This window comes from Mytilus galloprovincialis, chromosome 2 (genome assembly GCF_965363235.1).
Source record: "Mytilus galloprovincialis chromosome 2, xbMytGall1.hap1.1, whole genome shotgun sequence".
In the NCBI taxonomy this organism is placed as follows: domain Eukaryota; kingdom Metazoa; phylum Mollusca; class Bivalvia; order Mytilida; family Mytilidae; genus Mytilus; species Mytilus galloprovincialis.
Genome location: NC_134839.1, coordinates 106402147 through 106414691, shown reverse-complemented (window position 1 = coordinate 106414691; position 12545 = coordinate 106402147). Strand labels below are relative to the sequence as shown.

Here is a 12545-nt window from a genome sequence, read left to right as displayed (position 1 = left end):
TATTAATTTGAAAATATAATTTTGGATGAACAATCAATTTACTATTTTGTATATGAGAACGGTTGCATAAGGTGTGTATGTAGTGATTATATATATATATATATAAGTTGTAAACGTCATCGATTTTTTTTCCAAGAAAGACAAAGGTGATAATAAATTGGACTTGAAGATTCAAGTGATAATCAAAATCGTTGACAACCGCCTTAACAACATCGATAAAAATCAAAGAAACTATCAAACTTTTCGGAGGAAAATGATGTAAAATTATTGTTAAAAACAAAAGAAAATAGAAAAAAGTATTATTCTGAAAGAAAATGACAGAAAAGACGGAAAAAGACAAGAATTGGTAAATATATCTTATGTATTATGTACGTAATTAAAAGAGAAGCCTAAAGCAACACATTATTCAAAATCATTCGAATTAATAAAAGAAATGAACTTAAAAAATGTATGTGCATATTCACTACAATTTTGTAACAGAATTAAATATTATTCTTTTTAAGCCTATATTACCTTCTATAATAAAATTGAGAATGGAAATAGGGAATGTGACAAAGAGACAACAAACCAATTTAGTGATTTTTGTTTTTTTTGAAATCTCAAAAAAACAATTTTGATATTAACCTAAAATGTTTTAATCAAAACTGAAGAATAAAAACTGAAGAATAGGGTAGATACGGCATATGTTTTTTCACAGAAGTTTAACTGATTTAAAAATGATCCATCTATATAGATTTACATTTTTCTATGTATGTTGCATTGTCTTACAATTGTTTGAAACTTTAGTGTTCTGCTGTTTCGTTGTTTTCTCTTATAAATGATGTGTTTCCGTCGGTTTTGATTTGTAGCCTGGATTTGTTTTCACTTTATCAATTTGTAACTTTTGAACAGCGATATACTACTGTTGCCTTTATTTTAAAAATATCAAATATTGCTAGCTTTAACATTGTTAGTCCATACCAATATAAGTTTGTGGACAGATCCCTGACCAGTCATATCAATTTACAAATTACTGATCAGAAATTATATGTTTGTTAGAACACGGTCAATATGAAATAAGAAAATTACCAAATTCCAAGACAAATTCAAATAGGAGGAAGTCCATAAAACTGACAATATCAAACTCTTTCAAGTTTATTACTGTAAAGTAAGCAGGTATATTTGAGTCGATTACTATTATCTTATTATACTTTTTTTTCCATTTTACGTTGTAAATGTAGTTTAAATCTTATAGTGCCAATTAAACCTTCCTTGGAAACAGTTAATATTACCAGCCCTACCTTCATTTAACCATATTGCCAGCATATCAACTATTTCTAACATTTACAAATAAAACATAAACTGGAAGAATAACATATAACATAATAAAAGGGGTAGGGGTTACTAGCAGAAATCTTTGTGTCTCCGTCCATATAGTATTTCTGTTGTTTTTGTGTCATATAACTGTTTTGAATAAAACCAAAACCAACTTTACAAGGTAATTCCCTATTTCTTTTATAAGTGACGTATTTTCACTGCATTTACTTATATTCAACTTTTACTATTTTACTTTTCCTCAGCATTTACTGCATTTACTTATATCCAATATTTACTATTTTACTTTTCCTCAGCATTTACTTATATTCAACTTTTACTATTTTACTTTTCCTCAGCATTTACTGCATTTACTTATATCCAACATTTACTATTTAACTTTTCCTCAGCATTTTCTGCATTTACTTATATATAACCTTCGCAATATTAATTTGCAATTAACTCTTATTTTATTTACTTCTATCCAACTTACGATCTTTACTTATGTTTAGCTCTCACTACATGTACTTATACTCGATGTTTACTATATTTACTAATATTCAGTTTAACTACATTTTCTGCTATTTAATGTACATTTACATGCAACTTTTACGAATGCATTTGCTTGATATTTTCAACTTTTATCACATTTATGTATATTCAACAGTTACCACATTAACTTAAGCATGTATTTTCAACTTTTACTACATTTATTTATATTTATCAACATTTTAATACACTATTTTTTTTTCATTACAGGAAAATATCAAAGAAAACAAAGACTGGCTCAATAAGCACGACAGATGGAACTTCAGATATTTTGGACATCGTTCAACCTCCACTCATCGGCAGAGGTAGAGTCTATAAAACTCAGAATAAACATAAATATATTACTTATTAAAAATAGCTAAATTTGTAGGAATTTGTCAGAAGCTACTATAAACATCTTTTATAGTATTAAAAAAACAAAAGTTTTTCTCATAATGATAATATGGTGAAAAAATCATGGTCGTCTTATACAGTGATAAGTTAACATGATTCAGTTATAAGTAAACGTGATTCAGTTATAAGTGAATTTGATTCAGTTATGTGGAAAAAGACTTTTCTATTTCAGGTTTTTGCAGAGATGAACCGTTATCACAAACAGGGAAAAGGTTACAGTTAATAAAAATGTTGTGTTTGACTGTACTACCTATTCTAGGCTTATGGGGATACACAGTGTATACTCTGGCAGATAGTATAAACAGCAGAGAAGAAAATAACAAGGTCTTAGTCATTGTAGTCTTCTAATATTTGAATAACATGCGTTTCATACATTTTTGTAGTCATTGTAAGCCTTAACTAATAATTAATGGTATTTGTAATGTGTAATTTACTGAAATACAGTAATAAGATGTACCAGAACGACCTTCTACGTGATTCACTGTTGTGAGTGCTAAATATTTTAACTTGCGCTTTTTGTGTATCACAGGCAGAAGGAATTGTAATATTTAGATTCTTAGGACTTTTAATTACGGTAACAAAACATAACCCTGGCCTAATATCTTTAAAAAAATATCCGGTGATACGTTTAATTTGGATATCCAGGTATGGAAGAATTCGATGGTTTAAAAGTATTTGACGACAGAATTTTATACCAATGAAACGTAAACAAATAATCCCAAAATGTGCGCAAATGTAATGCGCCCAGAAATCTCAAGAAACTATGGTTTTTTTCTCACTTTTCTCAATTCATTTTGATAAAACTTCTAACGCAACGTTTCGACAACACCTATGTTTGTATGACGTCAGAGGAGGAGTGAAAGTACTTTATTCTTGGATCATAAATTACAGTATTTCGTTAATGTTATGAATGTGTTTAAAAATAATTAAGAGACTAAAACAAATAAAATTTCAGTTAAACTATTGCATAAAAGTAACCCGTCATAAAATGTTACATCTTTCAAAGTCTATCTGAATTAGTATTATATTATAATTATTGGCTTTCGAATAGTCTTTGCTGTAACTGTTATTGATATAAATGAATTAACGACATTTAAGTCAGTGAGTTTACATTTATTTCTAATGTACTTTGAATATATTTTGTTTTTTGCAGATAAATTTTCTAAATCAGAAGTTGAATCAACAAATAGTAACACATTATCAAACATAATAATGTAAGAGATTATTTTTTCATTTCTAGCAACGTTCCTCTGTATACTATAGTATCGATGTGGGTCAGCTGGTACATCGTTTACAAGTTGAAAGGGATATGAGTGTATTGTATTTAAGTGCCCTGGGACCAGAAACACGGACATTCCTGTTAGCAGAATACTTTAATACTGATAGAACTATTGATCGTCTGTCATACTGGCCCGGTGATCTCGACAAGGCAAATGGTGCTATGTTCTTGTCAAAATCGAGTTTTCAAGACTATCTTGCAGGGCATCGACAAATTTTGAGTCCAGATAGATTCTCGATTCAAGACGAAATTGATTTTTACTCCAGAATCATTGATACAACAATTTATTGGTTATACAATACAATTACGGAATCCAAATTTTCTCTTGTCTGGAAAATTCTCGTGGCTTATCAAAAACTTGCAAGTGCAAAAGAAAATGTTGGTGTTGAAAGAGCTCTTGGTACTATGTTTTATTCTCAAGGTGGATTTGAATCACATTCATATTTCGAGATGTACAACAAAAAATTGCACAGCTTTCGGGCTCACATGAAAACCGCAGGCATGTACTCTGAATTTGTCGGTCAAATATACAATGTAGGTCTTCAAAATACTGGTACTAATATAACTTCAATCATCGAAGCTTTTAGGAAAGAGATTCAGACATCAGTTGAAAATACGACTGTTCTTGACATGCGCAAATCTAGATATTGGTTTGATAACATGACCATATACCTCGATACTTTGCTAGATATCCAAACTCAGATGGCACAGAAAGTTATCAGTATTCTAGATTTGGCTATAGATAATTTAACAACCGATTTAGCTGTTAACGCCGTTTTATTGGTTGTTGTTATTTTGATGTGTCCTTTAGTTATCATGGCAACAGAAAGTCTGACCAGTAGTATTCAGATATATGCTTTGACTCTTGTTGACAAAACAAAAGAATTGACTAATGAAAAAGAACGTACGGATGGACTGTTATATCAAATGGTACCGAAACAAGTGGCGAATCGACTTAAACGACAAAAGAAAGTAGAAGCAGAATATTTCAAGACGGTGACTATATGTTTTTCTGATGTCCACGGATTTGATCGTATAACAGTAGAGCTTACACCCATGGAGATAGTTAAACTTCTCAACTCCCTTCACAGTACAGTGGATAATATCTTGGATGATTTTGATGCCTATAAAGTAGAGACAATAAATGATTGCTACATGGTAGCTTCAGGTGAACAAAAATCTAACGGTTTTTTATGAAGAGTGAAATAGTATGAGTAAAATGTATTTTACCGGTTTTTTAAAATTCTTTTATGAAATATGATTTCTAATAATTTGTTATAATTCGACTCACGCGTTTGTACCATTCATAAAAGACAAGCCGAATTGATAATATTTTTATCTCTTTGCAATTTTAGGTTTACCTCAACGAAACAAGGATCGTCATGCATCAGAAATTGCTAACTTTGCACTAAAAATGCTTAATACTGTATCGGAGATGAAGTTTTGCAGTGGACACCGGTCAATTGAACTCAGAATTGGAATAAATTCTGGTATGTACATTTAGGTTAACTTTCATTAATACCAACAGGTATCATTTCAACAAAAAAAACCTGTTAATATAACTTTAATATTGAATGAATTCATGAATACATCAATAGTGTATTATACCAAAAAATACCCAGAAACTTTGAAAAGACGAAAACTATATGAAAAAAAAATAGAATAACAAGGAACTTCCATGGAGCCAATCATTAATAAAAAGTCTAAGCAACCCAAACAATACAATGGATGATGAAAAGAAGAATAGACAAACATATTACACAGGAAACTGATAAATGGTTAACACGAATCAAGAATCCGTTGGATTTTCAAAGAGATAACTAACTTTGCTATGATTGTTCTGTTTATTTTAAATGTTAAAACGGTAAAATCTATAAGTAAAATTACTTTGATTAGATGCTTCGAATTATGACATTATGTTGGTAGAACCTCAATGTGTGCAAATGTGAACCAAAAATTTTAAAAAAATGGGAAATTTAGAGATTCAGACTTTTTGGAAATGGTCCTACTGGATATATTATCCAATGAGAATGGTCTTGGCTCTTTATGTGTTTTCAAGTTTAAGCTTTTTCATGTACATAACATTTTTTTCTAAGTAATTTTATACACAAAAAATGGTTTGACAGCTCATCTTTTATCAAATGTATTTCTTTGACAGGTCCTTGTATGGCAGGTATTGTGGGGTCAATGATGCCAAGATATTGTCTGTTTGGAGACACAGTTAACACAGCATCAAGAATGAAGGCATATAGCAGTCGTAAGTTCTCAGTTGTGGAAATATTGTTTAATTTGATAACTTCACATTCATATACAAAATACGTGCACATTGTCAGAAAATATATATAATTCATTAATATAAGAGAATAAGAAGACGTGGTATGATTTCCAATTAGACGACTTTCAACCAAATACCATATGACGTAGAAGTTAACAACTATAGGTTATCGTACGTCCTTCATCAGAGACCAAATCCATAATACCGCACAATAATCTATAAAAGGCCGGGGTGAGAAATGTAAAACATTTCAATCGAGAAAAATATCGCCTGATTGATGTACAAAACAATAAACGGAAAACAAATGTGATATGCAGCATAAAACCACTGAATTACAGGCTCCTTACTTGAAAGAGGCTCATGCATAGTGAAGCGGGTAAACGTGTCTACGGGCGCCTTACCCTGCCCATAACCCGTTGCAGTGGTGTGACAGAACAACATGGGAATGATATACAACAATCAGTTGAATAGGGATCACCCAATCGATACAAAGCACAAAAAAACGACTTTGAAATATACAAAAGACAGAAGGTACAGATCGAATGGGATTTTGAAAGTTTCATTATTTTGATTTTAATTTCCCAATATCGATCCTCCTAAACCATCCAAAATCATGTTTTTTTTTTTTTTCACTGAACGCATAGATTATCCGTGAAAAGTTTTAAGATACTGATGATTTTTTGATACTAGTAAAATATATATCTAAGTTATAGTTTACCTTGTATTTTTTTTCACATGCGGACAGCATAACCTTTAAATCTGTTATTTTTTTGGTATTTCTCCTCCTCAGCAAACAAGATTCACATTAGTACTTCAACTTACTTACTTCTTAGTAAATTAAAGAAATTTCAAATGAAGAAGCGGGGAAGTGTTTCTGTTAAGGTGAGTAAAATAACCTATTGTTATTTTCGTGTTGCTCATTTTTTAGTTTTTCATGTTGTGTTTTGTGTATATTGTTTGTCTTATATTCGATTTTTGTTATTTGACATTTTATAATCAGTTTGTTTTCAACTTATAAGTTTGAATATCCTTTAGGTATTTTTAACAGTTATTTCCAATAAAACTTCAAACGTATATAACGACAAGATATAACAGCTCAAATGAAAAATCAACATAAACATCTGATTGTTAATGTGACATACATATATCATCGTAAAAAACAGAAAAAACATATTATACATGAAGAGTAATAAAGAACTAATCAACTGATATAACGAAGTGTATTGTCAACAAGTTATACCTTGACGTATCATGTGCTTTTCTAAATTTTAATGCAGCATAAGCTATAAGAAGGAAAATGTTTCCTGTGTTACTGTTACTGCCCCCCTTGAATTAGGATAAAAGTGGTTGCATATTTGAAAACAATGTGCCATATTTATAATAGTGAACAATGTTTTCGCCCAACAATTGATAAGATCATTAGACTTTGTTCTCATTGTGGCAATCCACTTACAGTTCAAACAATGTGTGTTACTGGAAAGACATTTATAAGATATGTTTCGGGTTGAAATTTAGTCAAATTCAGTATTTAAACCGAAAGGCATATACAATGCAGCCAAACAGCATAAGTGTCTGATGTCAACCCATTATTTATTATTTCATTCGACCATTTTGAAGTATACTCTATTGAGTACCAAAGAAGTATCATGAAATACATTTGATGGTTTGAAAGTTAAGTGTATTGTTAACGACAGGAATAAAACTACATTTGCACTTATTTATTTTTTCAGGGAAAGGGCAACATGATAACATATTGGCTTGTGAAGAGCACAGATAGCTCTGACTCCAAAGATGCTGATCTCTGCTCTGATGATGACTCATGTAAACAGGATAATGAGAGTGGTGAAGAAGCCGAGCTTCCCGGAGAAATTACAACAGTAGAGGACCCCCTGTATAGTGCCTCCCTTAATTATCCCATGCCAGGCAGACATACTAAATGTTCCAATAAAGATGAAGCTAAAAACATGGCAAGAGTTGCTCCTACAGTATCAGAAAAGGGGAAAAGGGTTTCGCCTAAAATGAAAGAAGAAGACGACGACGATGATGACGATGAAGACGATAAAGATGACGACAAAGATTAAAGTTGTGTATTCAGTATTATTTAGAGTTGTTTCAATCCATCTGATTATCTTTGTCATATTTTTTTTTCATTTCTTATAATCAATGTCTTAATTGCTCATCAATCAACAGAGGTGATCATTTGGATTTTATTATTTCAGTATTGTTTTGGTTGCGAATCGATTCTTAATTTTTTGTTTCTTCATATTTCTCCACAATGGAGGCATTAATCTTGATTTCAATTTCATTAGATGGAACACTACTATTCCTCAGCCCATGCATACAGATTGCATACGTAAAATTGAACTGTTGTGAAAGAAGAGTGAAAAGTATAATACTGTTAAATAGATCAAGGTTAAATTTGTCAATGAATATGATATAGTATTTGTTTGTAAGGTTTTAAGAAACACTGAAATAATTGTCAGCTTTGAGTTACTTACATATATGGTACAATACACATGATAGCTTGATGTTTTAATGTCTTCTTGTTGTTGTTTTACCATTCATAAAATATGTTCCTACATTTGGGTTAAACATTTTAGAAAATGTTGAAACGCATCATATATATGTTCACAAAGGCATATATATACATTTGAACCTTCCACGACATATTCATTGCATTCGCCCTTACTAGTGAAAAATAAAGGTAAAGGTAAAATCACAAAAATACTGAACTCCGAAGAAAATTCATAAAGGAAAGTCCCTAATTAAAATGGCAAAATCAAAACCCCAAACACATCAAACGAATGGATAACAACTGTCATATTCCTGATATTTTCTTATGTAGTACATGGTGGATTAAACCTGGGTTTGAAGTTAGCTAAACCTCTCCCTTTATATAATTACATATATATTTTTTATATAATTTTCTTTAAAAATCAATATATTAGATATAGGAAGATGTGGTGTGAGTGCCAATGAGACAACTCTCCATCCAAATAACAATTTTAAAAAAGTAAACCATAGGTCAAATGTACGGCCTTCAACACGGAGCCATGGCTCACACCGAACAACAAGCTATAAAGTCTATAAAAGATATTTAAGGAATGACTGTAATATGTTTTCTTTCAATGAAGAAATGACCTCTAAAATGTATTGCAGATATTTGTAAAATAATAGTAATACGACACAGAGGCATCTTAGTCAGACAAAAAGGAATATGCTTTCTTTTACATTGTCAAATATCTGTAAATCTTGTCTAAGAACTATAAAGTCTTAGTCATGTTAAAGTGATTCATAATTAACAAAAATAATCATAGCAAATACATATAGAAAAAGGGAGCTATATTCATTACGCTTGAATAATATAAAATTGCTGATGGTAAATATTTTTAAAACTAAAATACAGATAGGCATGGTGGTCATTTTGAATTAGTTAACCGCCACGGAAATAAAATATATGTATTAAAAATATACAATTGTCCGACGTCCGTTCTTTCTTTGTATTTCTATTGTAACCATACATGTATCATGGATTCCATGTACTGGTAACACTCGCTCGTTAAAAAGTATAACAGATGTCATAAGTGGAGCAGGAGTAACTTGTTCTTTCTGGACATCAGAGTTTTCCTCAGTTTCAAATTACATTATTTTTTCATTTTAAATTATGTATAGTGTGTACCATTCTTCGTCTATTTATCTTCTATGCGTTTTTGACCTTATCCTTACATTTGCAACGTGATGTCATGTTTATTGATTTTTAATCTTTTTTAACTAAACCTGGAAATTTGAAGGTGAGCAAACTTGATAGTGTCTTTGATATATAATTAAACTTTTTTTTAGATAAAAAGGAAGTAAATAAAAAAAGTTTTAAAACGACTGTCTTTGTGGATGAGTTGTTTTTTCTCTTTGTAAATGAATCCTTTAAAAAAAAACAACAACATGAAACAGCAAGTACAAATCAGGGTTTCTTTAACCTTGGAAGACTTATTCTTACTTCTCAGTATCAATGTTTTCTGGACTTCAATTTCTGAATGGTTTTCGTAGCTTTAAAATAATTGTCCCTTCCAAGAGTTATGCCTCACAGTAATGAAATTACTTTTACTTCATCAAAATAAGTTTTAACATGTAGATAATCTGGTTAGAAATCACCTTCTTTTTTTCTCATTTCTACGCGAAAACCTATTTGGGATTTTATCATTATCGTTCGAGTTTTCTTTGCACAAATGTAAAGAAAACTGTTTTATTTTTGCATTTTTTATTATCCTTTCCTTTCTACTTGTATAATTGTAAAACAGAAGTGTAATATAATATATTGTCTTCGTCTGTACTTTTATGCTTTGCTGGGAATATCAATGTTCTTTTTAAATTATATGCCTGTGTATTGTGTATACCATAAAAATAAAAAATATTAAAAAGTATGCTGTGTATGTTTTGCTGCCTATTATCATTCATAAGTAGTTGTAATTAAATTAGCAGATGTATTTTTATCAGAAACAGGTTCAGTGTGTACAATCATTATCATTGCATTTGTTGGACAATTCAGTAAACGAAAGACGAAATATTTGCGTCATATCAATACGTTTTTAATAAATGACACAGTAGTACATCTTAAATTAGGATCTGAGAAAAATTAAGTGATTTCGGGTTTTCCTTCCATACAATTCCCCTTCTTTAATTGCCTTCAATCATTTTCTTCAAGCTTAACTATGTCACTGTAATGCATCCATTGTAAAACCGGTGTTTAACAAAAAAACGAACTCCTAGGAAAATTCAAAACGGAAAGTCCGTAATCAAATGGCAAAATCAACAGCTCAACCACATCAAACGAATTGATAACAACTGGCACATTCCTAACTTGCTACATGCATTAACTCATGCAGTAAATTGTGGACTAAAACTGGTGTAATAGCTAGCTAAACCTCTCACTTGTATGACAGTCGTATAAATATTATGTGTGATAAAACATATATAATAGGTAAAAATTTCAAAAATACGGGTACATCAAGAATCTTAATCACTATAAAAACAAACAAATATGTTACAAAAAAGCACAAAAAAATCATAAAGCCAAAGCACACTAGGAAAATCGATCGACAGGAATACAAACATTTACACGGGATTTATGAGTACAGAGCCACGTCATATATGACAAAGAAAAACAAGAAAGCACCGAGACAAAGCACATCAGTAAAACGAAATACAAGAATACAAAAATGTACCACAGCATAACAAAACAATGACGGGATGTATAAGTATCGAGTCACATCAAATGGACATCACAAAAAAAAACGACCAAAAAACAGTAAAAGTATATACACACAGGCAAATAAAAGAATACTATAACACGTTATGAAGATGATAAACAATGTCAGTACCTAGAATCTATACTTCAAGCCCATCGTGTATTATTTGTTAAGTTGATACCGATAATGCTCTTCAACTTCGTACTTTATTTGGCCCTTTTAACTTTTTTGGATTCGAGCGTCACTGATGAGTCTTTTGTAGACGAAACGCGCGTCTGGCTTTTATACAAAATTTAGTCCTGGTATCTATGGTGAGTTTATTTATCAACAAAGTCTTGGTACCTTCCGGTGAACTTTTTTTAGAAAAAGGACGAGACGTTCTTTGACATACCCCTGGTTCATCAGCTTTCTACTCAGACACAATTGACACAATGAAAAAGTAATGATGTGCTTAAATAATTGATGATACAAAATCTATACAACCCCTTTGGAAAAACTTAAACCGCATGAACAGCTTTATTGATCTTTATTGTTGTTCTTTGTTAAAAGGTTATATTTATTCAGGGAATAAACATTTAACATTTTTTGTGTTTTTTTCTCCAATCCATTGTAGACCTGTTATGAGGGTAATATTAGTTTCAATGTTTCACCCAAGGTTATCTCAGACTTCATGAAATATTGCTTAGCCTATTATTGACTTATCCTGATACTACTAGTAAGCATTTCTTAGCATATTGTTGACTTGTTCTGATACTACTAGTAAACATTGCTTAGCCTATTGTTGACTTGTCCTGATACTACTAGTAAACATTTCTTAGTCTATTGTTGACTTGTCCTGATACTACTAGTAAACATTTCTTAGCCTATTGTGTGTTGACTTGTCCTAATACTACTAGTAAACATTTCTTAGCCTACTGTTGACTTGTCCTGATACTACTAGTAAACATTTCTTAGCCAATTTTTGACTTGTTCTGATACTACTAGTATCTGTCTTATTTATTGTTTTCAGTATAAAAAAAAAGTTTTGGTGTTTTTACTCAGTGATTATATTTTTGTCCAGTTGCTAATTTTGTACATCAAACTGACTATGTGGTTTACAAATCTTCTATATATTTACAGCAACAGATATTAGATGTAAGAACAGATCGTGATTATATCAGTCAGTTAATGACTTCAAGCTGGCTTTATGGAACTGCTAGCATTCTTTGGTCCATAAAATTTTGTATTCGTCATCTTGATAGGTACTGATTTAATAGTATGTTCTTTTATGTACCTTTAATGATTACAAAGATCTAGAACAGTTTATTCAGATAGGTTGTCTTAGTTTGAATGTCCTTGAAACATTTGACACTGGACGTTATTCAAACAAAAATCAATCAATCAGTCAGTTGTGTAGACAAATCCTGTGTGTTTAGTTGAATTAAATGAACTTTTAAGATAGAAGCGGTATCCTCTTAATTAATTATTTATTTTTATTAATTGTTTAATTTAAATGTTAAAATGTAGTTTACCA

At 30.7% G+C, this 12545-nt stretch overlaps 1 protein-coding gene across 1 annotated transcript; it reads left to right on the top strand.

The window, feature by feature from the left end:
- Positions 1-213: 213 nt before the first annotated feature.
- On the top strand, positions 214-10205 carry LOC143065280 (uncharacterized). The gene is made up of 8 exons (XM_076238756.1): positions 214-346; positions 2053-2147; positions 2408-2559; positions 3476-4682; positions 4870-5004; positions 5673-5771; positions 6580-6671; positions 7520-10205. The coding sequence occupies exons 1-8, from the start codon at positions 315-317 to the stop codon at positions 7868-7870; spliced, it is 2163 nt and encodes a 720-aa protein (XP_076094871.1). The 5' UTR covers positions 214-314; the 3' UTR covers positions 7871-10205.
- The last annotated feature ends 2340 nt before the right edge of the window (positions 10206-12545 follow it).

Coding starts and splice junctions, on each gene's coding strand:
- LOC143065280 (XM_076238756.1), top strand. CDS start 315: ATGACAGAAAAGACGGAAAAAGACAAGAATTG. Junction 4,683..4,869: donor TTGCTACATGGTAGCTTCAG/GTGAACAAAAAT, acceptor TTGCAATTTTAG/GTTTACCTCAACGAAACAAG. Junction 6,672..7,519: donor GGGGAAGTGTTTCTGTTAAG/GTGAGTAAAATA, acceptor TTATTTTTTCAG/GGAAAGGGCAACATGATAAC.